At 42.0% G+C, this 26,627-nt stretch overlaps 1 protein-coding gene across 1 annotated transcript in view; it reads right to left on the reverse strand.

The window, feature by feature from the left end:
* The window catches only part of trim37 (tripartite motif containing 37), a 405,219-nt gene that overhangs the window by 21,485 nt on the left and 357,107 nt on the right, over nt 1-26,627 (reverse strand). The window contains exon 23 of the mRNA XM_034165414.1: nt 19,988-20,073. Coding sequence (XP_034021305.1) covers nt 19,988-20,073 — 86 coding nt within the window. The remainder of the gene's footprint in view (nt 1-19,987; nt 20,074-26,627) is intronic.

Raw genomic sequence — 26,627 nt, forward strand, 5'->3', positions numbered from 1 at the left:
TTGATCAATTATTATATCATTTACCAACAGGGACTTAGAAGAGAGAGACCTAATGTTTAATAGACCACATTTAACTGTTTTAGTCTGTGGTGCAGTTGAAGGTGCTATATTATTTTTTCTTTTTGAATTTTTATGCTTAAATAGATTTTTGCTGGTTATTGGTGGTCTGGGAGCAGGCACCGTCTCTACGGGGATGGGGTAATGAGGGGATGGCAGGGGGAGAGAAGCTGCAGAGAGGTGTGTAAGACTACAACTCTGCTTCCTGGTCCCAACCCTGGATAGTCACGGTTTGGAGGATTTAAGAAAATTGGCCAGATTTCTAGAAATGAGAGCTGCTCCATCCAAAGTGGGATGGATGCCCTCTCCTAACAAGACCATGTTTTCCCCAGAAGCTTTGCCAATTATCTATGAAGCCCACCTCATTTTTTGGACACCACTCAGACAGCCAGCAATTCAAGGAGAACATGCGGCTAAACATGTCACTCCCGGTCTGATTGGGGAGGGGCCCAGAGAAAACTACAGAGTCCGACATTGTTTTTGCAAAGTTACACACCGATTTAATGTTAATTTTAGTGACCTCCGATTGGCGTAACCGGGTGTCATTACTGCCGACGTGAATTACAATCTTACCAAATTTACGCTTAGCCTTAGCCAGCAGTTTCAAATTTCCTTCAATGTCGCCTGCTCTGGCCCCCGGAAGACAATTGACTATGGTTGCTGGTGTCGCTAACTTCACATTTCGCAAAACAGAGTCGCCAATAACCAGAGTTTGATCCTCGGCGGGTGTGTCGTCGAGTGGGGAAAAACGGTTAGAGATGTGAACGGGTTGGCGGTGTACACGGGGCTTCTGTTTAGGACTACGCTTCCTCCTCACAGTCACCCAGTCAGCCTGCTTTCCCGGCTGCTCGGGATCTGCCAGGGGGAAACTAACGGCGGCTAAGCTACCTTGGTCCGCACCGACTACAGGGGCCTGGCTAGCTGTAGAATTTTCCACGGTGCGGAGCCGAGTCTCCAATTCGCCCAGCCTGGCCTCCAAAGCTACGAATAAGCTACACTTATTACAAGTACCATTACTGCTAAAGGAGGCCGAGGAATAACTAAACATTTCACACCCAGAGCAGAAAAGTGCGGGAGAGACAGGAGAAGCCGCCATGCTAAATCGGCTAAGAGCTAGTAGCTACGCTAAGCTAGCGGATTCCTAAAAACACGCAAAGTGAATAATGTGTAAATAATTTAGAGGTGATTCAGCAGAAGGAGTGCTTTAGTTAAGGCACGTAAAGATTACACTGGGAAACAAATCGTAATCTAGATAACTAGATCAATCTAACTGCGCAGATTAAACAGCTAACAGATACAGAAAAACACCGCTGTGCTCCGGAACAGGAAGTGATACAATACCGCAGTGAGAGCCAACCACCAGTAGAGGCAAGCAAGGAGACATGTACTCAGTCTTGCTTCTACTGACTTTCATTCCCCTTCTCTCCAAAGCATATCTCCACTTCTCCAGACTAGACTCAACTTGCTCTCTACTCTCACTACAGATCAGTGTCATCTGCAAACATCATAGTCCATGGGGACTCCTGTCTGATCTCATCCATCAACCTGTCCATCACCACTGCAAACAAGAAAGGACTCAGAGCTGACCCTTGGTGTAATCCCACCTCCACGTTGAATGACGTTGTCATTCCAACTGCGCATCTCACCGCTGTCACACTATTCTTGTACATGTCCTGCACTACCCTAACATACTTCTCTGCCACTCCAGACTTCCTCATACAATACCACAGCTCTTCTCTTGGCACCCTATCATAAGCTTTTTCTAAGTCCACAAACACACAATGTAACTCTTTCTGTCCTTCTCTGGACTTCTCCAACAGTATTCTCAGAGCAAACATTGCATCTGTAGTGCTCTTTCTCTGCATGAAACCATACTGCTGCTCACAGATCTTCACCTGTTTTCTAAGCCTAGCTTCTACTACTCTTTCCCATAACTTCATGCTGTGGCTGATCAACTTTATGCCTCTGTAGTTACTGCAGCTCTGCACATCACCCTTGTTCTTGAAAATAGGAACCAGCACACTTTGTCTCCACTCCTCAGGCATCCTCTCACTTTCCAAGATTTTATTAAACAATCTGGTTAGAAACTACTGCCGTCTCTCCTAGACATTTCCATGCCTCCACTGGAATGTCATCTGGACCAACTGCTTTTCCACTCTTCATCCTCTTCATAGCAGCCCTCACATCTTCCTTACTAATCTCTTGTACTTCCTGATTTACTCTCACCACATCAGCCAGCTGTTTCTCTCGCTCATTTTCTTCATTCATCAGCTCTTCAAAATATTCCCTCCACCTTCTCAGCACACACTCCTCACTTGTCAGCACATTATCATGTGCATCTTTAACTACCCTAACCTGCTGCCAGTGGTGGGCACAGATAACCAAAAAATTTACTTTGATAACAGATCATCAGATAACTGAAAAGTTATCTTTGATAAAGATAAAATGATAAACCACTCAAAAATGTATCGGAAGTTACAGATAACCGATAAATTCAAGTATTGTCTCTGGTACACTTGCAACTACTAACAACCTGATTTTGAGTTTTAACACCAGGATCGCTTCTGATAGCGTCAAAAGCGACAACAGACCCAAACAACGAGTCAGCACTTCTGTCTTTGAACAACTTACCCCCTGCTGGAAGCTCCTGTTTACTACATGGCTTCCAGCACAGACGCAAGCTGAGAGGAGCCATGAAGCTCAACTCTCTACTTAATCACAACGCTGCCGTCAGGCAGAGGTCTTGGAAGATAAAGCAATGCTGAGTTATGGTTTGGTGTATAAATAAAAAGAATACTGATAGAATAACTCCGTTAATGTCAATTCTCTCATTTGTACAAAGTTAAAATATGACATATATCTTTTAATGTTGAATAATGCAATAATTCTGAAGTTTTGTAACAAACACAGACAGATCGCAAAGGATTCAGAGTAAAATGTGCTTCCACTAACACTGATTGGTTGAGTCATTCATTATGTAAACCAACACGTTAACTCATTGGGTGCCACTGACGCTTAAACATGTCTTTTCAGATAGTAACGCTCAGCGGCAAAGATGTGTTATCACGCCAATTACATTTTTTATGGGGGGGGGGGGAGTAATCAGCTGATCTAGCTTGTGTAAAAAAAATTAGAGTTTTAATCACAAGGGAACCCATTCTGTGGATGGTAGCAGTGTGAGTGCGGACCGGAGCGCGGCTCACTCTCCACTGTTGTGTGGACGTCTTACGGTTGTACCACTCCTAATCCGACTGGTTTCCACCTGGCTGTCTGTCAAACTGTGATGCAGTCGCGCTGCTCCAGTCGCTCCGTCTTTTTCCTTGGAATGAAAAAACGCAGAGCACACAACACACACCTCACACAAAGGCTGCTTACAAGCAAATGACGCAATCGACAGGCTCATGCAAGCACACGTGATTCAAATCCATCAAGTTTTTGAAAAAAATAAAAAGGTCCGATACGCAGGAGCCAGAGGGAAAAGACGCGCCGCTGAGAGAAGAGACAGACGGAGTCGCTCCCATAAGTTTTTTTTTTTTTTGGTGCATTATACAATAGGATCACTTTTCATAATGTTTGAGATGTCACTGAAGCAAAAACAATTATAATAAAAGACATGTTCTCCTTGAAATGTTGCTTGTCACAAAAAGCCAATTTTCTCAGTTTTTCGTCAGAAATCAGCATTTTTAGTGATACCCACCCATGTTCTGCAGACAATTACTAAAGAAAGGAAAGAGGTACAAACAAACTGTTTTTTTCTGATGATAAAGGACAGTCTGAAGTTTCTTTTGGTATGTTTGTTGTTGACATGGACATAGAACTCAATTTTCTATGGGTCTTGAAAAAACACTCAAATGCTGAAAAATCCTGGCACTGGGATGTTCTGAACTTTGAAAATGGCTGGCACTCAATGAGTTAATGTGATGTGTGTGTGTGTGTGTGTGTGTGTGTGTGTGTGTGTGTGTGTGTGTGTGTGTGTGTGTGTGTGTGTGTGTGTGTGTGTGTGTGTGTGTGTGTGTGTTGGCGTTTACAGATAAATGTGCTTTTGTAAAATATTCCAATTTTGTATTTGTAAAAAAAAAAAAAAAAAAAGCCAAGTTGTAATTAGATAACTGTCTGATAAAACTGGTGTCAAAATAAACAGAACACTGCCATGATCTACTGGTGCCAGACGTTCAGTACTTAAGCTGAGTTTACACTGTGCGAGTTTTGGCCCTTTTTCAGCTGATTTTTCATTCGTGCAAGAATTTTTTGGATCGCACAGAGTTTCAGGTGAATCGCGCATCCTGCATCATTTAGTATACATGGAGTAACGAGCTGCATTTAACATCTCACGACCACCTCCTGATCGCCGATCGTATGTTCAGATGAAAATTAAACCTGTTTGATATTCTGGTCAGCCATTGTGAGGGTATCCCGCTGCTGAAGCGCTACAAGCATCCAACCTCTCGCACTGTGCCTGTGCAAACACCACAGACCTGTCTTGTCTTTTTTTTTTTAAACTTTGATGTCTCCCATCGAGAGTTTTTGTAAAAAATAAGAAATGTAAATTAAGTTTGAAAAAGCTTCTGTTTGTTTTACTTCTGGAAACACAAGTCCGACGTGAGGTTTTTGAACGTACGTGTGTGAGAACATAAATCATGCACTCTGAACTTTTACACCGTGCGGTTCTGTGGTACAGTTTGAGCTGGAACAGAGTACAGTGAATGAAAATATCAGCCCAGCTTCAGTTTGAATACTGCCATGAACACTACTGGCCAGTAGATGGCAGTGGAGACTGTAAAACAAAATTCCAGATAATCCGTGTCTGCTGCATTTAAGATGCGTGGAATTTAATAAACGCAAACACAATAACGTCTATAAACCCAGAGAATATATTCACAAGAGTTTTAGGCACTAGAGTTTAATGCTGTTGTCCGTGGAGCCTGATCAGAGTGTTTCAAATGCATTTGTCATGTCGTGAACATACTGAGATTACCCTATCCTATCCACAATGCACCTGGGCACAGCATGTCCACACTAAAACCTTAAAAATTAGTGCATTACTTTAAAACGAAAACATATATCTGATATTTTCACTTTATAAAACTTCAGATGTGACGTTAATTTAAATAACTTGTTTGAAATTAGTTTGGTTCAAATTTGAACCATAAGTTAAAAATGTATGCCTCTGGATGACTTGGGTGATATTGGCCGCGTATCAGTATGGGGTTAAAAGAAATTAGTTTTTTGGGGGGGGACCAGTTCTTCTTGCCTGCAGAGAACAGAGCGGTTTCTTAAAGCAGCTCTTCTCTGTTTTGCAGAAGGTAGAACTACACATCAGCTACAAAACATTTAACAGGTGGGTGCTCAACTGATTTTAAATGTTACAAATGTTTGTAACTGTTCAGCTTTATTTACCACGTTATCGGTCTAAAAATTATCGGACAAAAATTTATCACAAGCATGGGTGCAATTTGGTAGGGGATAGGGGGGACATGTCCCCCCCACCTTTTCAACCAGGGGGGACAGAATATGGTATGTCCCCCCACCTTCTGACATATATGTGTGTACTTGAAACATGCTATGCCAGTCTTATGTGCAAACCATGGCAGAATAGCATCTTTGTTTCTGCAAGTTTGTATTTTTAGCAGCATTGACTTGTTTACACCTGTTTCTTGTTTGTCACATTCGGAATTTTCTGGGACTGTGTTTGCCCAGATTTGAAACCAAAAATAGTTGCCTCTAGGGACTAGTGTCTACACATAAGTATCAATGGACCACATGCTAATTTACTAAATTCTGAAAGTTAGAAAAGGAAATCAGAAAAGCTATCTGGGACCTCAGAAAGTCCATCTGCAATTATTGCTTGATCTCCAAAATCAGTCTATGCAAGCGAAATTATGTTCAGTGTTGTCATTAGTGCCACTTCAATCAATCAATCAATTTTTTTATATAGCGCCAAATCACAACAAACAGTTGCCCCAAGGCGCTTTATATTGTAAGGCAAGGCCATACAATAATTATGTAAAACCCCAACGGTCAAAACGACCCCTTATGAGCAAGCACTTGGCTACAGTGGGAAGGAAAAACTCCCTTTTAACAGGAAGAAACCTCCAGCAGAACCAGGCTCAGGGAGGGGCAGTCTTCTGCTGGGACTGGTTGGGGCTGAGGGAGAGAACCAGGAAAAAGACATGCTGTGGAGGGGAGCAGAGATCAATCACTAATGATTAAATGCAGAGTGGTGCATACAGAGCAAAAAGAGAAAGAAACACTCAGTGCATCATGGGAACCCCCCAGCAGTCTAAGTCTATAGCAGCATAACTAAGGGATGGTTCAGGGTCACCTGATCCAGCCCTAACTATAAGCTTTAGCAAAAAGGAAAGTTTTAAGCCTAATCTTAAAACTTTGCAAAAAACTTTGCATAAGTTTTTTCAAACTTATGCAAAAACAAATCTTGAGAAAAAATACAGTATGCAATAGTTAATATTTATTAAGAGCCTGTTCTTTAATATTTATGAATACATTTTACCACATTGCAGTTTTTTTTTTTAATGAAAACTCAACCTATCATTCTTTTTGAGTTCTACACATGTGGTGATACCTTATTTACACCAGGATGTTAATAAAATCAATGCTGGCTGTTCTCAGAATAAAGTACTTATATCCACAGTTTCAAATTGCATAAGTCAAATGGTGTCCACTTTATGGTCTTCTCAAAACATTAAAATTACTGTTCTGGATGCTCAGAATGCATCTGAGCTCATCTAGAAACTGTCTGCCTCTGGGGGCCTTAAGCGGCCCCCAGACCCCCGGCCTATGGGTTTCAGCCCTGCGGGCCTCACACTTTGTCCCCCCCAATTTCTAGTTCTAAACTGCGCCCTTGATCGCAAGATAATTAGTCCGATAATGTTTTTTAAAGTTATCTAAAAAGACAATCCGACAATGAAAACATTATCTTTGATAATTATCAGTTATCGGATTATCAGAACTGTGCCCACACTGCCTGCTGCACATCCTTTCCAGCTCTGTCCCTTTGTCTGGCCAATCGGTACAAGTCCTTTTCGCCTTCCTTACTATTCAACTTCTTGTACAGCTCGCAATATGCCTTTTCCTTCGCTTTTGCCACTTCTCTTTTCGCCTTACGCCGCATCTCCTTGTACTCCCGTCTATTTTCTTCATCTCTCCGACTATCCCAAAACTTTTTCGCCAACGTCTTTCTCCTTATGATTCCTGGACCTCTTCATTCCACCACCAAGTCTCCTTGTCTTCCTTCCACTGTCCAGATGTCATACCCAGTACTGTCCTAGCTGTCTCCCTCTCAACATCTGCAGTACTTTGCCAGTTGTCCAAAATTGCTTCCCCTCCAACCAGTGCTTCTCTCACCTGCTCGCTGAATTTCACACAACAGTCTTCCTCCTTCAGCTTCCACCATCTGATCCTTTGTTGAGCTTTCACTCTCTTCTTCTTCTTTACCTCTAAAGTCATCCTACAAACAACCATCCTATGCTGTCTAACGACACTCTCTTCTGCCACCACCTTACAGTCTGTGATTTCTTTTAGCTTGCATCTCCTATAAAGAATGTAATCCACCTGTGTGCACCGTCCTCCACTCTTATATGTCACCCTGTGCTCCTCCCTTTTCTTGTAATCCACCTGTGTGCACCGTCCTCCACTCTTATATGTCACCCTGTGCTCCTCCCTTTTCTTAAAGTAGGTATTCACCACAGCCATTTCTATCCTTTTTGCAAAATCAATTACCATCTGTCCTTCCCCATTCCTATCCTTGATACCATATCCACCCATTACTTCCTCATCACCTCTGTTCCCTTCACCAACATGCCCATTGAAGTCTGCTCCTTTCACCACTCTTTCATGCTTGGGTTCACTCTCCACCACCTCATCTAACACACTCCAGAAATCTTCTTTCTCCATCATCTCACAACCTACCTGTGGGGCATATGCACTGATGATATTCATCGTCACCCCTTCTATATATATATATATATATATATATATATATATATATATATATATATATATATATATATATATATACATATACCCAACCCCAATTCCAATGAAGCTGGGACGTTGTGTAAAATGTAAATTAAAAACAGAACACAATGATTTTCAAATCCTCTTCAATCTTTATTCAACTGAATTCACCACAAAGACAAGATATTTAATGTTCAAACTGATAAACTTTATTGTTTTTTGTGCAAATATTTGCTCATTTTGAAATGGATGCCTGCAACATGTTTCAAAAAACATGTTGTAAATCATGTGTTACATCACCTTTCCTTCTAACAACACTGAATAAGCATTTGGGAACTGAGGACACTAATTGTGAGTGTCATGATTGGGTATAAAAGGAGCATCCCCAAAAGGCTCAGCTGTTCAAAATCAAAGATGGGGTGAGGATCACCACTTTTTAAACAACTGTGTGAAAAAATAGTCCAACAGTTTAAGAACAATATTTCTCAACATTAAACTGCAAGGATTTTAGGGATTCCATCATCTACAGTCCATAATATCATCAGAAGTCCATAATATTATCAGAAGATTCAGAGAATCTGGAGAACTTTCTACACGTAAGCAGCAAGGCCGAAAACCAACACTGAATGCCTGTGACCTTCGATCCCTCAGGCAGCACTGCATTAAAAACCAACATCACTGTGTAAAGGATCTTACCGCGTGGGCTCAGGAACACTTCAGAAAACCATTGTCAGTTAACACAGTTCGCCGCTACATCTACAAGTGCAAGTTAAAACTCTACCATGCAAAGCAAAAGCCATACATCACCAACATCCAGAAACGCCGCCGCCTTCTCTGGGCCCGAGCTCATTTGAAATGGACAGACGCAAAATGGAAAAGTGTGCTGTGGTCTGATGAGTCCACATTTTAAATTGTTTTTGGAAACAATGGACATTTTGTCCTCTGGCCAACAGAGGAAAAAGACCATCCAGATTGTTACCAGCACAAAGTTCAAAAGCCAGCATCTGTGATGGTATGGGGGTGTGTTAGTGCCCAAGACATGGACAACTTACACATCTGTGATGGCACCATCAATGCTGAAAGGTACATCCAGGTTTTGGAGCAACACATGCTGCCATCCAAGCAACGTCTTTTTCAGGGATGTCCCTGCTTATTTCATCAAGACAATGCCAAGACACATTCTGCACGTGTTACAACAGCATGGCTTCGTAGTAAAAGAGTGCAGGTACTAGACTGTCCTGCCTGCAGTCCAGACCTGTCGCCCATTGAAAATGTGTGGCAGAGTACAACAGATACACGTGCACATGCAGAGTGATTGACACTGAAGACTTCTCTTCTTTTGAGTCACAAGTAATAAAGGTTGGCTCTTTAAACTCTTTTTACTGTATCTTAATCTATCGCCCTCCTGGCCCTGCAGGGGTTTTTCTACATGAGTTCAACAGTTTTTTTTATCTTCTCTTATAAAATTAGAAAGAGTTTTAGTTCTTGGAGATTTTAACCTACACATTGATGATACTACATCCAACCCAGCACTGGAACTTTTATATATGATTGAAGCTTTTGATTTTAAACAACATGTATCAGGCCCCACCCACTCGAAGGGTCATACTCTGGACTTGGTGTTTTCTCTTGGCCTACACGTCACAAATATGCATGTGGAAGACGTCCACCTGAGTGACCACAGCTGTATTTTTTTTTTTTTTCAGGTTGATGTTCCCAATGAGCCTAGGCCTGTCTCTAAAAGGGCAGAAAGGAGGATCATTACACAAACTACAGCTGACAGATTTTGTGCCTTATTTCATCCCAGTGCTTTTAATGACTGTACGGATGTCAATGATCTTATGCATCATTTTAACTCTCACTGTGCCACATTATTGGACTTGGTGGCCCCTTTCAAAACAAATAATGTCCGTGAGAAGTCATGTCCATGGATAAATGACAGTATCTTGGAGTTAAGAAGACTGTGTTGGAAAACGGAGCGCTTGTGGAAATCCATGCACCTTGAGGTCCATAGGTTACATCTCAGGGACCTTATTTCCACGTTAAATGATGCATTAAGAGAGGCAAGATCTAAATATTTCCATTGCCTGATAATGTCCAATAAGGGAAATCCGAAGCTGCTTTTTAACACAATTAACTCTCTCGTGTCCCATGCTGCCTCTGCAACCTCTGAGTTTTGTAAAGCAGATGGCACTGACCTCTTGGAGTTCTTTGTTGATAAGGTCAGACACATAAAAAATGCCTTTACTGACCCCTTGTGGTCTGGCCCAGTCCGGCCTGAACTGTCACTACAGGTCTGGTCGTCTTTCAACCGAGTGTCACTAGAAGACATTGCAGCAGTTGCAACTAAAATGAACCTAACCTCATGCCCATTTGATGTCCTTCCCTCCAAGCTTTTTTTAGATACTTTTGACTCAATCGGGCCATGGGTCATGAAAATATTCAACATGTCCCTGTCATCCGGTCTCTTTCTGAGCTCATTTAAACATGCTGTGGTGGAACCAAGACTCAAAAAGCCTAACTTGGACCAGTCTGTGCTTAAGAATTTCCGGCCAATATCCAAGCTCCCCTTTCTAGCAAAAATACTGGAAAAAGTGGTCACAAAACAACTAACGTCTTTCCTTGAGATGCACAACATCTATGACACTTTTCAGTCAGGCTTTCGGAAACACCACTCCACCGAGACCGCACTACTGAGAGTGTCTAGTGATATGATGGCCGCTGACGCAGGAAGATGCACGGTCATAGTCCTGCTAGACCTGTCCGCAGCCTTCGACATCGTCGACCATAGCATTATGGTTAACCGGCTGCGCGATCTGGTAGGGTTGTCGGGGTCCGTGCTGAAGTGGTTTGCCTCATACTTGGAGGAGAGGACCTTTACTGTGTTGGCTGGCCATAAACTATCGAAAACAGCTGCTTTACAGTATGGTGTCCCGCAAGGTTCTGTTTTGGGGCCACTCCTGTTTCAATTGTATGTCCTTCCCCTCAGCCAGTTGATTCAAGACTTCAGGGATATTTCCTACCACCTGTTTGCGGACGACTTACAACTTTACTGTTCCTTTAAGATTTCAGAAGTCCACAAATTGAACTCTTTATTTGACTGCCTGTCACAGGTGAAGAAGTGGCTTAATGGAAACCATCTGCAGCTGAACTCTGAAAAAACTGAGACACTTATTGTTGCCCCTGACAGTGCTGTTCCTGTTATCAGGAGCCTCCTTGGTGACTTGGCCTTAACGGCAAAAACAAGCCTTAGAAACCTTGGCGTTATTTTTGATGAAGGAATGTCTCTTGCTCAGCAGGCAAGCAAGCTTGTGAAGAATTGCTTCTTTCAACTGCAAAATATCGCCAAACTTAAACAATTGGTGTCACAGAAAGAATTAGAGGAAATCATCCATGCCTTTGTCTCCACGCGGCTGGACTATTGCAACAGCCTGTTCACTTGCCTGGGTAAGAAGGAGATAAATCGGTTGCAGTATGTGCAGAACTCTGCTGCGAGGCTTCTGACCCGCACCAACAGGAGAACCCACATCACGCCTATCTTGGAATCCCTCCACTGGCTCCCTGTTGCCTCCAGAATTAATTTTAAAATCTTGGTTTTGACTTTCAGAGCACTACATGGTCAGGCTCCTGATTACATTGCTGACTTGATTCAGCCTTACACCTCAGCCCGCAGCCTCAGATCTTTAGGTCAGAACCTGTTGATGGTTCCTCGAACCTCCTTTAAAACTCGAGGAGACCGATCTTTTAAAGCCGTAGCGCCTCGTCTCTGGAAGGAACTCCCTCTGTCCCTGCGATCCCTGGACTCTGTTGAGATGTTCAAAAAGCAACTAAAAACTCTACTTTTTAAACAGGCTTTTCGTGGCCAATAATCTTTTAGTACTGAGTGTTTTACTGTATATTTTTATTGTTTTACCTTGTAAAGTGCTTTGTGACCCCTGTCTGTGAAAAGCGCTATATAAATAAAGTTTACTTACTTACTTACTTACTTATTATGAAGCACAAAATACGACAACGGAGACCCCGGACTGTTGAACAACTGAAGTCGTACATCAAGCAAGAATGGGAAAGAATTCCACCTACAAAGCTTCAATAATTAGTGTCCTCAGTTCCCAAATGCTTATTGAGTGTTGTTAGAAGGAAAGGTGATGTAACACAGTGGGAAACATACCAGACACGGCCTCTTTCTCTGCCTCTGATGTGTGTCCAGGGGATGTAGGTGGAGACAGAGGGGACATGGTGTCTAAGTGTCTTATCTAATGGCAGATTCAAACATTCTGCTCCCACTGATTGGTGTCTGAAGACTTCCAGAGCTGAACTCTCCAGTTAAATGGAAGAAAGGGAGTGACCAAATAAACCCAATCAAACTAGAGATGAAGTGTTCTTTTCTATGCATCTGACTAGAAGCTGCAAACTACAAACTAATAACAATTCAAGGTATGTGAGAGTTCATTTCAGAATGAAGACACCAACTCGTGAAACTGGCAGTGCAATTTGGAGACGAGCCACAAGAGCTACGATGCTAGCTTCCATGCTAAATCACCTCTTCACACCCCAAAAAGTGCAGGAATTGAAAAGCCGGCTTGCAGCACAACAGGCCATTTTTCCTCGGCCAAATACCACAACTAAGGCTGCAACCACAGCTTCTTATGGTGTCAGCCGTGTTCTGGCAAAAGGAAAGAAATCTTTCAAGGATGGTGAGATTGTGAAAGAAGTGTTCATGGAAGCTGCAGATGTGCTCTTTTCTGATTTTAAAAATCAAAAGGAGATCGTGTCTGCTCTTCAGGGTGTGCAGCTCTCAAGAAAGTCTGTTACACGACGATGCGAAGGATGTTGAACAGCAACTGAGGAATGATACTGACACGTGAGTGCTTTTCTCTCCAATACGATGAATCCACTGGTGCTGTGGACGTGGCTCAGCTATGTGTTTTTATTAGAATGGTTTCTGACGACATGAATGTAAAAGAAGAGCTGCTGAGCATTTGGCCTTTGAAAGGACACACGAGAGGTACGGATATTTTTCAAGTTTTTTATGGAGTTTGTTTATAAGAGCCAGCTGTCGGTCTTCAAACTGATTTCTGTTACCAGCGATGGGGCTCCAGCGATGGTTGGACGTATTGCTGGGTTCACTGGATTGTGCAAACAGTGTGAAACTTTCCCGGATTTCCTGAATTGCCATTGCATAATTCACCAGCAAGGTTTGTGCAAGAAGATTTAAAATATGGAAGATGTTCTGAATGTGATTAACAACATTGTGTGTTCTGTTCTGGCTCGGAGTCTGCAGAGGCAGTTATTTCGTGCCCAACTGGAGCAGACAGGTGCAGAACACACAGATCTGCTGTTGCACACAGATGTTCGATGGCTCAGTCGAGGGAAACTTCTGGAACAGTTTTCTCAGTTGTTGCCCAAAATTAAAGAATTTCTGAAACATTCAACTCATGCTGAATATGCACAGCTAGAAGCTGCTGAGAATGAGATCCTGAAAAATGACACTGAGCTCAAATCCACACCAACACCTGTCATGAATGTCCAGTTCTGGAATCTAATGCAGAGAGAGAAGCAGCCCAACCTCAGACAAACTGCACAGAATCTGACTGCAGGTTTTTGATCAACATATTTGTGACTCTGCCTTTTCACACATGAAAATCATCAAGTCTAACCACAGATCCACCATGACTGATGACCACCGTGCGGCCTGCTTACGGCTGAACTCGGCTCCTCCTGTCCGGACTGTGAGAGACCAGCTGCCTGCTCTCAGTGCCAGAAGTCCCACTGAGGTGGGGAACAACTTTTTTTCAACTTGAATTAGGCGTTGTGTTATTTGGGTTGTTTGGTGTGGTGTTGTTATGGACCAGTCCGAGGCCCACTTGTGCTTATTCTTTGCATCGTGCACATTCACTTCAATAATGTGTTATTATTGTTAAAACTTTATATTCTCACCTGGAGGAAGCAGGAAGCACTGTGAAAGTCATGATCTTTGACTTCTCCAGTGCCTTCAACACCATCCGGCCTGACCTGCTCAGTAATAAGCTACATGACATGAAGGTGGAGGTTCCATTGGTGGCCTGGATCACCAACTCCCTCACAGGCCACCCACAGTATGTGAGGCTTCCAGACATTACATCTGACACCATCAGGAGCAGTACGGTGGCACCACAGGGGACAGTCCTGTCTCCCTTCCTGTTCACACTCTTCTCCTCAGACTTCAGGTCTGAGACATTTTCTGCAGAAATTTTCGGACGACTCTGTCAATGTGGGCTGCATCGGCAGAGACCAGGAGGCTGAGTACAGGAGTGTGGTGGACAGGTTTGTGGAGTGGTGTGGACTCAACCACCTGCAGCTCAACGTATCTAAGACAAAGGAGCTGGTGGTGGACTTCAGGAGACGGAAAACCCATCTGAACCCAGTTACCATTAATGGAACTGAGGTGGACGTTGTGGACTACTACAAGTACCTGTGTGTCCGCATGGACAACAAACTGGACTGGACTGTAAACACAGTTGCTGTGTATAAGAAAGGAGAGCCGACTGTACTTCCTCAGGAGGCTCAGATCCTTCAATGTCTGCAAGAATATGTTGCAGATGTTTTATCACTCGGTGGTCTCCAGTGTCATCTTCTACGCTGTAGTGTGCTGGGCAGCAGGCTGAAGGCAGCTGACACAAACAAACTCAACAAGCTGATCAGGATATCTGGCTCTGTCCTGGGGGAGGAACTGGAGTGTGTGGTGGAGGTGTCAGAGAGGAGGATGTTGAGAACACTGCTCACCATCCACATCAACACCTCCCACCCCTGCATGCCACACTGATGTCCTGTTAGAGCAGCCAGACTGAGGCCACTAAGGAGCAACACAGAACGCCACAGGAGGTCCTTTCTACCTGTGGCAAACAGACTGTATAACTCCTCCCCCTTCTGCAGGATGAATACATAATGATTAGAGTTTTTCAGTTACTCACAGCTATGTGCAATACAATCAGAATACAGAATTTAGACATTTCCTTTCCATTAACTCTCCTTCTGTTAACAATCCATCTCGACTCTGACAGACCTCCAAGACCTATGCCAGGGGATTAATCATACCCTATACTGCTATCAAAAGACGTAAAAATACAGAACAACAAGCTTTACTGGAAAAAAGTATATCAGAGAGGGAATATGTCAACAAACCCACACCAGCTAAATTGGGGGAAATTCAGACCAGGCGCCACAAGGGGGCATTTGGGGGCGACGCCCCCTCACGTCATCGACCTTGCCCCCTCGGATGTGAGAGTTATCAAAAATAAAAATAAAGAAGAAACAAAAAGAAATACTGGAAAATATAGCACCTCGCAGTTTCGCAGATTTTTTAGTCCAATTTTGCATGCTTTTTTTTTTTTTTTTTTACAGCGCATTGTGCTCTGCGTCCTTATCAAGCAGGCTGGTGTTCTGCTGAGATGACGGGACACCTGTTGTGGCACCGCGAAGGGAGAGTACGCGCATTGTGTTCTGCGTGTCTGTATAAATATAATATAAAATATAAAAATATAAAATTACATTATATGCAGACGATGTGTTCTTGTTTATGTTTTTTTAATTCCAGTTTTTATTGAACTTTTCTTAGGCTTGGTACATGGAAAATTAAACAAGTTTCTCCAGACAGGAACAAGTCATATACACTTAAAAACTGACTCCAGTAACAGACTCCACACATTTGTCCCAAAAATAGGCAATAAGTACAAACAGTGAGATATCCACTCATACCATCACATATACATGCCCCCCCCCCCCCCCCTCCTCCCTGTCATCACTCAGTCTACTCAGCATACATTCATAGGATGATGCAGTTGCAGTCATTGCACACACACATTCTTTGGACCTTCTGATGCCTTCCAGTGTCTTAAGATCGACTCGACAAGCTGTTGTTGTACCCACTGAAATGACAGAAACCTTACCTTTGGTTATACTGGGTAAGTGGGACCTGTCCCCCAGCAAACAGAGCTCTGGACTTGAGGGAATCTCTGCTCCAAGTCAGTCACTTAAAATATTACGAACCTGAGTCCAGAAGGGTCTAATCAAGACACATTCACACACACAGTGGAGAAAAGCACCAGTTTCCTTCTTGCATTTCCAACACAAATCATCACCCAAGACTTTGATCCTGTACAGTCTGGATGGTGTGTAACAGTATCTGTGTAATACTTTATCCTGTGTGAGTTTACCCCTCGCCCCTCTCACATATTTACCACAATTACTGCCCATCTGTCACTGTTAAGGTCCCTCTGCCAAATCATCTTTAACTGATCAGAGTCAGTACTGAGGGAAGAATTAGCACTTTTATAACATCATGAGGCTTTTCATTTTCCAGGTGGAAGATTCATATAATCAATTATCATATTATCAGTAATGTTACATGACTTTGAGGTAATGCAACTCCTCATTTGCAAACATTTCCAAAAGTTATCTTTTCCCACCAGATCAAATTTCTGCAACAGCTTCTCATATAACAACAAAAAACAATTATCATTTTTATAACATTAATTTTTTCCCCACAATGTTAGTTTTAGTTTTTTCCACTTATCAAGGTTTGTTTTTATCTTTTGAAGTAAAGGGTTAAAGTTTAGTGCCACTATTTTGTCTGTATCCTCATAGAGATACTTCATTCCCTGTCATACCCACCTAAAATTAAACTTTTCCACCATAGATGAAATACATGATTTGGAGAGAGGCACTGCCTCAGATTTGCTCCAGTTAATGGAGTAGCCCGAAAATTTTGAAAAAATTTGAATGGTGTCCCTCAGGGGTGGTAGAGAAGTCAAAGGTTCAGATATTACTGCTAAAATGTCATCAGCGTACAGTAATAATTGATGTTCAGTGTCTCCTCCCCTTTATTCCAGTGTGTGCTCTAACAGACACTGATAGAATCTCTAAAAAGATGATGAACAATAATGGGCTCAGTGAGCATCCCTGTCTAGTTCCCCGGGTCAGATTAAAGAAAGGGGAAATGATTCCATTTGTCATCACTGCCGCCTTGACGACTTCATACAGCATTTTTTATCCATTTAATGAAGTTGGAGTTGAAACCAAAATGAGACAGGGTGGAGAGCAGAAATTCCAGCCTATCAAAGTCCTTCTGAGCGTCTAAGGAGATAGCACTTACAGGAGTATTTTGAGATTGGCTCAGCCACATTAAGTGTAACAATTGTTACACTTAAGAGTCCCAACATTATCAGCTGACGTTCTATTTTTCATGAAACCAACCTGACTGGGATGAATGATGATCGCTAAAACCAACTGTAAACGTGTCGCTAAGATTTTTGTAAGGATCTTACAATCAAGACTGAGCAGACTGATAGGTCTGAAATTGGACAGATCTGCTGCATCTTTACCTGTTTTGGGAATCAGTGAGATTACCGCTTCGTTAAAAGTTGGAGCTGCACAACCCCCATCAAATATCTCTTGATACACACTTTTTGTAAAACTGGAACAACAATATCTAAAAAGGTTTTATAATATTCCACTGGGAGTCCGTCATAACTTCCCATTTTTCATTTCTTATTTCGTCCTTGGTTATCCGTGATTCCAGACCAGCTGCTTCCTGCGGTGGGAGCTTAGGTACATCTATATTAAGAAACTGTTCCATATCTTCTGGTGAGGCACCAGGAGATATGGAGGATGTGTATAACTTCTCATAATACTGATGGAATATTCTATTTATCAAAAAATTGTGCATGCCCCTGTTTTATAACCGGTACGGTATTATCAAAACTTTTTCCTTCACCTGTCTGGCTAATAATTTCCCCATTTTTTCCCCCGCTTTCATAAAAGTTTGTTTTCAACCTATAAAGAGCATATTCTGATTTTTTATTACAGATATCATGAAAGAGTATTAAAGCTTACCGTATTATTCAGCTCTGCCGTTGTTTGTTTAAAAATAGCTTTTCCAAACTATCCGTCGTATAAATAGGTGACAGGGAAGCGTCAGCATCATCGTGGTCAGCTTCATGCACCGGGCTTTTCCGGGTAGACGAGCGAGTAGGATTTTTGAAGTACTTCAGTGTCACCGTGTCTTTTAATCCTTTTCTTGACCGAGAGGATTCTATTTGAGCAATTAAGGTACTCAGAGTGAGTGTGAAATTACTTAAATGTATGCGTTTTTACAATAATAACTTCAAAAACAGCATGTGCAGGACAGGAGCTGTCCTAACTCGGATTCGTTTTGGATGCTGCACCCACGTGACTCTGTTCTTGTTCATTTTAAACCCCTCGGTATCAGTCCCTCGGCTCATTCAGATTATTGCCCAGTTTCCTGCCTTTTTGGGATACAGGGTTAATTTCTCTAAGTCAGAGGCGATGCCCCTGGGTAATTTGGGACAACAGCCAGATAGCCCTAATCCTTTCCCGTTCAGGTGGTCCCCTACAGGCTTTAGAGATTTAGGCATCTACATTACACCTAAATTTAATCAAACGTTCCAAGCCAACTTTATCTCACTATTTGATAAAGTTAAACAAGATCTGGAGAGATGGAATAGTCTTCCCATATCATGGCTAGGCTCAATCTCACTCCTGAAAATGAGTGTCCTTCCACATCTGCTCTATCCAATACAAATGGTTCCCATTTTATTTAATCATAAAACCGTGAAAAAACTGAACGGTTGCTTTAGTTCTTTTATCTGGTTGTAAACAAAGACCACGGATTAGGATGTCAGTGTTAAAACTACCAAGTCCTATGAGGAGCTGGATCATCCAGATATTAAGAGATATCAACTGAGTGCCTGTCTAAGATATACAGCTGATTGGATTGGAAATGATGCCTCCTCAGTATGGCTTGATGTCAAAAAGTCCCGATCTAATTGTCCTCTAAAAAACCTACTTTTTATTGATAAACTGAAATGTGTCAAAAAGCATTGCAGCAAGCCGGTTTTAGTTAATACTGTTACAGCGTGGAGGATCACGCAGACTATGGAAGGCAGATCAGGGCTCATGTCAGTTTTCACCTTGATCACTGATAACCCCGACTTTCTCCCAGAGACCTTGGACACAGACGTCAAACGCTGGACAGTTAAGGGAATTTCCTCCTTGGAAAAGCTAATGCCTTTGAAAGAACATGTAAATATCTCTGCTGTAATGACAAGAACATTTGTATGGGGGGGTTCATAATGTACCTCTCACATTTACTTGGACCTGATTTTTCTCTTTGGGTTCTGTATATGTGTTGTTATTCCCATCTTTTTTGTCATGTTTGTTGTGTGTTTGCTTATTGACAAAAAATAATAAAAATACATAAAAAATAACATTTTGTACTCATTGTTCTCACTGAAAAAAATAAAAGGAGTGTTTACTGTTTAGGCACTCTGACAAAACAATTTCCTTCAAGATTAATAAAGTTCTACTTCTTCCTGTTATTTTTGTGGCAGAAAATGCATAGGTGCACAATAAATTGCACCTATGCTATGGCGTTCAATGGTTGAAAAAATGTTGGGCACCCCTGCTGTATTATATTACAATATGCTTATGACCAAACTATAACAAGGACTTGTACCAAGTTACACAAAATTCCTCCCAAAATGTGAGAGGAGTTGATTTTAGAATGCTTATACCCTTTTTGGGATGGATAGACAGAATTGGCCACAACATAATCACCCTTTGGCTAATGGGTGATAAAAATGGCAGTGTGCATTGACACCGTTAACTCAATTAAAAATAATTTACATCAACCTACAGAGAAAAATCAATATTATTTTGAAAATGTTGCTGACATGGAGGTGGCTGTGTTTATTTCCGTAGGCCATTAGTGAAATATCCCTTTAATAAATTATTACTCTTATGGAACCATAACTCATCCACAGTAGCTTGTAGATGAGTACTTGCAGTATTGCGTTTTTTGTCAGAATGTAAGAAAACATTTTATTGTTTTATAGAACTTTCAAAAGTGGTGCAGAACAAATAAGAACACAGAAAAGACAATTCCTGAAGGTGAACTCACCTTCCTTTGGGAGTGCACAGGGTCTGTCCTGCAAAAACTGAGTGGAGTCTGCAGAGTCTTCGACTTTACAGTCCAACATGGCTGACCTAGAGAAGGAAGAGACACAAGGACTATGAGGGTTTGAGATGGACAGGAAGACACTGAAAGGGTCTTTAACGCTCTGGGGTCCGAGGGCATTTTTTGGACAGTTCACTCGCATGGCATAAACGTTATATTATTGCTGTTAACAGCTCACCCTGCATCCCACAATCAAGTTTTATGTCTCTTTTTTTCAGGACAACCTGTGCTTTCAGAATATATATCAAATCAAATAAAATAAAATCAATTTTATTTATATAGCACCAAATAACAACAAACAGTCGCCCCAAAGCGCTTTATATTGAAAGGCAAAGCCATACAATAATTACAGAAAAACCCCAACGGTCAAAACGACCCCCTATGAGCAAGCACTTGGCGACAGTGGGAAGGAAAAACTCCCTTTTAACAGGAAGAAACCTCCAGCAGAACCAGGCTCAGGGAGGGGCAGTCTTCTGCTGGGACTGGTTGGGGCTGAGGGAGAGAACCAGGAAAAAGACATGCTGTGGAAGAGAGCAGAGATCGATCACTAATGATTAAATGCAGAGTGGTGCATACAGAGCAAAAAGAGAAAGAAACACTCAGTGCATCATGGGAACCCCCCAGCAGTGTAAGTCTATAGCAGCATAACTAAGGGATGGTTCAGGGTCACCTGATCCAGCCCTAACTATAAGCTTTAGCAAAAAGGAAAGTTTTAAGCCTAATCTTAAAAGTAGAGAGGGTGTCTGTCTCCCTGATCTGAATTGGGAGCTGGTTCCACAGGAGAGGAGCCTGAAAGCTGAAGGCTCTGCCTCCCATTCTACTCTTACAAACCCTAGGAACTACAAGTAAGCCTGCAGTCTGAGAGCGAAGCGCTCTATTGGGGTGATATGGTACTACGAGGTCCCTAAGATAAGATGGGACCTGATTATTCAAAACCTTATAAGTAAGAAGAAGAATTTTAAATTCTATTCTAGAATTAACAGGAAGCCAATGAAGAGAGGCCAATATGGGTGAGATATGCTCTCTCCTTCTAGTCCCCGTTAGTACTCTAGCTGCAGCATTTTGGGGTTCCCATCATGGGGTTCCCATGGGGTTCCCATGATGCACTGTTTCTTTCTCTTTTTGCTCCGTATGCATCACTCTGCATTTAATCATTAGTGATCGATCTCTGCCCCCCTTCTCGGCATGTCTTTTTCCTGGTTCTTTCCCTCAGCCCCAACCAGTCTCAGCAGAAGACTGCCCCTCCCTGAGCCTGGTTCTGCTGGAGGTTTCTTCCTGTTAAAAGGGAGTTTTTCCTTCCCACTGTGGCCAAGTGCTTGCTCATAGGGGGTCGTTTTGACCGTTGGGGTTTTTCATAATTATTGTATGGCCTTGCCTTACAATATGGAGCGCCTTGGGGCAACTGTTTGTTGTGATTTGGCGCTATATAAGAAAAAAGTTGATTGATTGATTGATTGATTTTGAATTAACTGAAGGCTTTTCAGGGAACTTTTAGGACAACCTCATAATAATGAATTACAATAGTCCAGCCTAGAAGAAATAAAAGCATGAATTAGTTTTTCAGCATCACTCTGAGACAAGACCTTTCTAATTTTAGAGATATAGTGCAAATGCAAAAAAGCAGTCCTACATATTTGCTTAATATGCGCTTTGAAGATTTCTCACAGTATTACTAGAGGTCAGGGTAATGCCATCCAGAGTAAGGATCTGGTTAGACACCATGTTTCTAAGATTTGTGGGGCCAAGAACAATAACTTCAGTTTTATCTGAATTTAAAAGCAGGAAATTAGAGGTCATCCATGTCTTTATGTCTGTAAGACAATCCTGCAGTTTAACTAATTGGTGTGCGTCCTCTGGCTTCATGGATAGATAAAGCTGGGTATCATCTGTGTAACAATGAAAATTTAAGCAATACCGTCTAATAATACTGCCCAAGGGAAGCATGTATAAAGTGAATAAAATTGGTCCTAGCACAGAACCTTGTGGAACTCCATAATTAACCTTAGTCCATGAAGAAGACTCCCCATTTACATGAACAAATTGTAATCTAATAGATAAATATGATTCAAACCACCGCAGCGCAGTGCCTTTAATACCTATGGCATGCTCTAATCTCTGTAATAAAATTTTATGGTCAACAGTATCAAAAGCTGCACTAAAGTCTAACAGGACAAGCACAGAGACGAATCCACTATCTGAGGCCATAAGAAGATCATTTGTAACCTTCACTAATGCTGTTTCTGTACTATGATGAATTCTAAAACCTGACTGAAACTCTTCAAATAGACCATTCCTCTGCAGATGATCAGTTAGCTGTTTTACAACTACCCTTTCAAGAATTTTTGAGAGAAAAGGAAGGTTGGAGATTGGCCTATAATTAGCTAAGATAGCTGGGTCAAGTGTTGGCTTTTTAAGTAATGGTTTAATTACTGCCACCTTAAAAGCCTGTGGTACATAGCCAACTAACAAAGATAGATTGATCATATTTAAGATCGAAGCATTAATTAATGGTAGGGCTTCCTTGAGCAGCCTGGTAGGAATGGGGTCTAATAAACATGTTGATGGTTTGGATGAAGTAACTAATGAAAATAACTCAGACAGAACAATCAGAGAGAAAGAGTCTAACCAAATACCGGCATCACTGAAAGCAGCCAAAGATAACGATACGTCTTTGGGATGGTTATGAGTCATTTTTTCTCTAACAGTTAAATTTTTATTTGCAAAGAAAGTCATGAAGTCATTACTAGTTAAAGGAATACTAGGCTCAATAGAGCTCTGCCATTTCCTCTCCAACTTACGGGTTATCTGCTTTAAGCTGCGAGTTTGTGGGTTATACCACGGAGTCAGGCACTTCTGATTTAAGGCTCTCTTTGTCAGAGGAGCTACAGCATCCAAAGTTGTGCTCAATGAGGATGTAAAGCTATTGACGAGATAATCTATCTCACTCACAGAGTTTAGGTAGCTACTCTGCACTGTGTTGGTATATGGCGTTAGAGAACATAAAGAAGGAATCATATCCTTAAACCTAGTTACAGCGTTTTCCGAAAGACTTCTACTGTAATGAAACTTATTCCCCACTGCTGGGTAGTCCATTAAAGTAAATGTTATTAAGAAATGATCAGACAAAATGGGGTTTTCAGGGAATACTCATAAGTCTTCAATTTCTAAACCATATGTCAGAACAAGATCTAAAGTGTGGTTAAAGTGGTGGGTGGACTCATTTACATTTTGAGCAAAGCCAACTGAGTCTAATAATAGATTAAATGCAGTGTTGAGGCTGTCATTCTCAGCATCTATGTGGATGTTAAAATCGCCCACTATAATTATCTTATCTGAGCTAAGCACTAAGTCAGACAAAAGGTCAGAAAAATCACAGAGAAACTCACAGTAACGACCAGGTGGACGATAGATAATAACAAATAAAACTGGTTTTTGGGACTTCCAATTTGGATGGACAAGACTAAGAGTCAAGCTTTCAAATGAATTAAAGCTTTGTCTGGGTTTTTGAGTAATTAATAAACTGGAATGGAAGATTGCTGCCTCGGCCTCGGCCCGTGCTTCGAGCATTCTGACAGTCAGTGTGACTCGGGGGTGTTGACTCATTTAAACTAACATATTCATCCTGCTGTAACCAGGTTTCTGTAAGGCAGAATAAATCAATATGTTTATCAATTATTATATAATTTACTAACAGGGACTTAGAAGAGAGAGACCTAATGTTTAATAGACCACATTTAACTGTTTTAGTCTGTGGTGCAGTTGAAGGTGCTATATTATTTTTTCTTTTTGAATTTTTATGCTTAAATAGATTTTTGCTGGTTATTGGTAGTCTGGGAGCAGGCACCGTCTCTACAGGGATGGGGTAATGAGGGGATGGCAGGGGGAGAGAAGCTGCAGAGAGGTGTGTAAGACTACAACTCTGCTTCCTGGTCCCAAACCTGGATAGTCACAGTTTGGAGGATTTAAGAAAATTGGCCAGATTTCTAGAAATGAGAGCTGATCCATCCAAAGTGGGATGGATGCCGTCTCTCCTAAGAAGACCAGGTTTTCCCCAGAAACTTTGCCAATTATCTATGAAGCTCACCTCATTTTTTTGGATACCACTCAGACAGCCAGCAATTCAAGGAGAACATGTGGCTAAACATGTCACTCCCGGTCTGATTGGGGAGGGGCCCAGAGAAAACTACAGAGTCCAACATTGTTTTTGCAAAGTTACACACCGATTCAATGTTAATTTTAGTGACCTCCGATTGACGTAACCGGGTGTCATTACTGCCGACCTGAATTACAATATTACCAAATTTATGCTTAGCCTTAGCCAGCAGTTTCAAATTTCCTTCAATGTCGCCTGCTCTGGCCCCCGGAAGACAATTGACTATGGTTGTTGGTGTCGCTAACTTCACATTTCTCAAAACAGAGTCGCCAATAACCAGAGTTTGTTCCTCGGCGGGTGTGTCGTCGAGTGGGGAAAAACGGTTAGAGATGTGAACGGGTTGGTGGTGTACAGGGGCCTTCTGTTTAGAACTACGCTTCCTCCTCACAGTCACCCAGCCAGCCTGCTTCCCCGGCTGCTCGGGATTTGCTGGGGGACAGCTAACAGCGGCTAAGCTACCTTGGTCCGCACCAACTACAGGGGCCTGGCTAGCTGTAGGATTTACCAAGGTGCGGAGCCGAGTCTCCAATTCGCCCAGCCTGGCCTCCAAAGCTACGAACAAGCGTCACTTATTACAAGTACCATTACTGCTAAAGGAGGCCGAGGAATAACTAAACATTTCACACCCAGAGCAGAAAAGTGCGGGAGAGACAGGAGAAGGCGCCATACTAAACCGGCTAAGAGCTAGTAGCTACGCTAAGCTAGCGGATTCCTAAAAACACACAAAGTGAAGAATGTGAAAATAATTTAGAGGTGATTCAGCAGAGGGAGTGCTTTAGTTAAGGCACGTGAAGATTACACTGTGAAATAAATCGTTATCTAGAGCAATCTAACTACGCAGATTAAACAGGTAACAGATACAGTGCTCCGGAACAGGAAGTGATACAATACTGCAGTGAGAGCCAACCACCAGTAGAGTGCAGTAGTCTGCAAATGTTGTTTTTGTTGTGTTTTATAAGTGTAATCAAGGTTTACAATCAAAAATAGGCAAGAAAAAAATAAAGCGAAAAATTATTTTCCACACACATTTATTCAAAACACACAGCAAACTATAATAAACAACTGTTTTGACACTTTATAAAGGTAATTTGAGGTCTTGTGTGAAAGACTGTACAACAAAAAGGTTCAAATAATAAACACAAATGCACATTTTGAACAATATATACAAACTGGTCTATGCGTTTTGTTATTTTGATATGGTAAACAGCAGCGGCGGTCCTGGAGGCGGGCTGTCCGGGCACGACCATGCGGGAAAAAAAAAAAAAGGTAAAAAAAAAAAAAAAAACGGGGTGGGGGGGTTGTCCTGACGGGGGGGTTCGTGGTTACGTTGCGGCAGAGCGGTCAAAATCCACCAAGAGGATGTCTTTTCTTGAGTCTGCAGGCTGTTCAAGGTTGCCCAGAAATGCTCCTACTCGATGGAATTTCACATCACGGATAGTGAGCACTGTGGCAAACAATTATGATGCCTCCTGCAAACTTTTGAGATGATCACTGCAGATAAGTCCATGGATGATGACACATTAGACTGTGCCAGTTTCTTTGTGTTTGTTATTGCAGTAGTCATTAAAACCGGAAATATGTTCTTGAAAATAGCTGTTGTGAGTTAATTTGTGGGACTGTGAATGTTCTGGACGAAGTTAGTGTTTTCATGGGTGGTGGGGCGGAGATGGTGGCCACGTTGGTGTGCGCGGGGGGGGGGACACAGGGGGTTTCGCCCGGGGAGTAAATCACTCTAGGACTGCCACTGGGAAACAGTGCACAGAGAAAGAAACAGAGTTATCCAGTAACATTCACATGCAAACTAGTGGAGCAATCCTGATAGTTACACACTCTGTGTTTGAGCATGTGAGATTGTCATCAGAGGCTCTCCGTGTGCTCCTGCTTTCACTGATCGCTGTGCGTAATGGTGCACTGAGTAAACTAATAGTATGTACTCATTGGAGCACCCAGGGGGCTATTCAAACGGACCAACTAGTAACATATCACTCCTGAAAACGATCCTTGGCTTTTCACGTGAGGTAAATCTGCCCTATGATTGGATTTTGGAAAACCATGTGACGGTGAACCAATGCCAATTCGACACTCACATTGCGCACATCATCACACAGCTTCTATGAGGAGTACAAAGATGGCCGATGGCTGGCTTGAAAGTCCGCAGAGTTAACGTTTCAGCAAAAAAAAAAAAAAAAAAGTATGTTTCTATCTCTTATCATTCAAAAGGTATTTATAATTTAGTAAAGCTTGGTCTTAGTCATCGTATACGATGGCGTCGGCCCCAGAGGGTTAACCTGTATACACCCACCTCTTTGTGGCTTGTGTACAAAAGTACTGCATAACCAAATGCCATCGGTCAGTAAAATAATGTTATAAATCCCATATGCTTGTGATATATCTCATTTGAAAGCTCCTGTCTTCTAGTTTCTAGTAGGT

Source organism: Thalassophryne amazonica, unplaced genomic scaffold, assembly GCF_902500255.1.
Source record: "Thalassophryne amazonica unplaced genomic scaffold, fThaAma1.1, whole genome shotgun sequence".
Classification (NCBI taxonomy): domain Eukaryota; kingdom Metazoa; phylum Chordata; class Actinopteri; order Batrachoidiformes; family Batrachoididae; genus Thalassophryne; species Thalassophryne amazonica.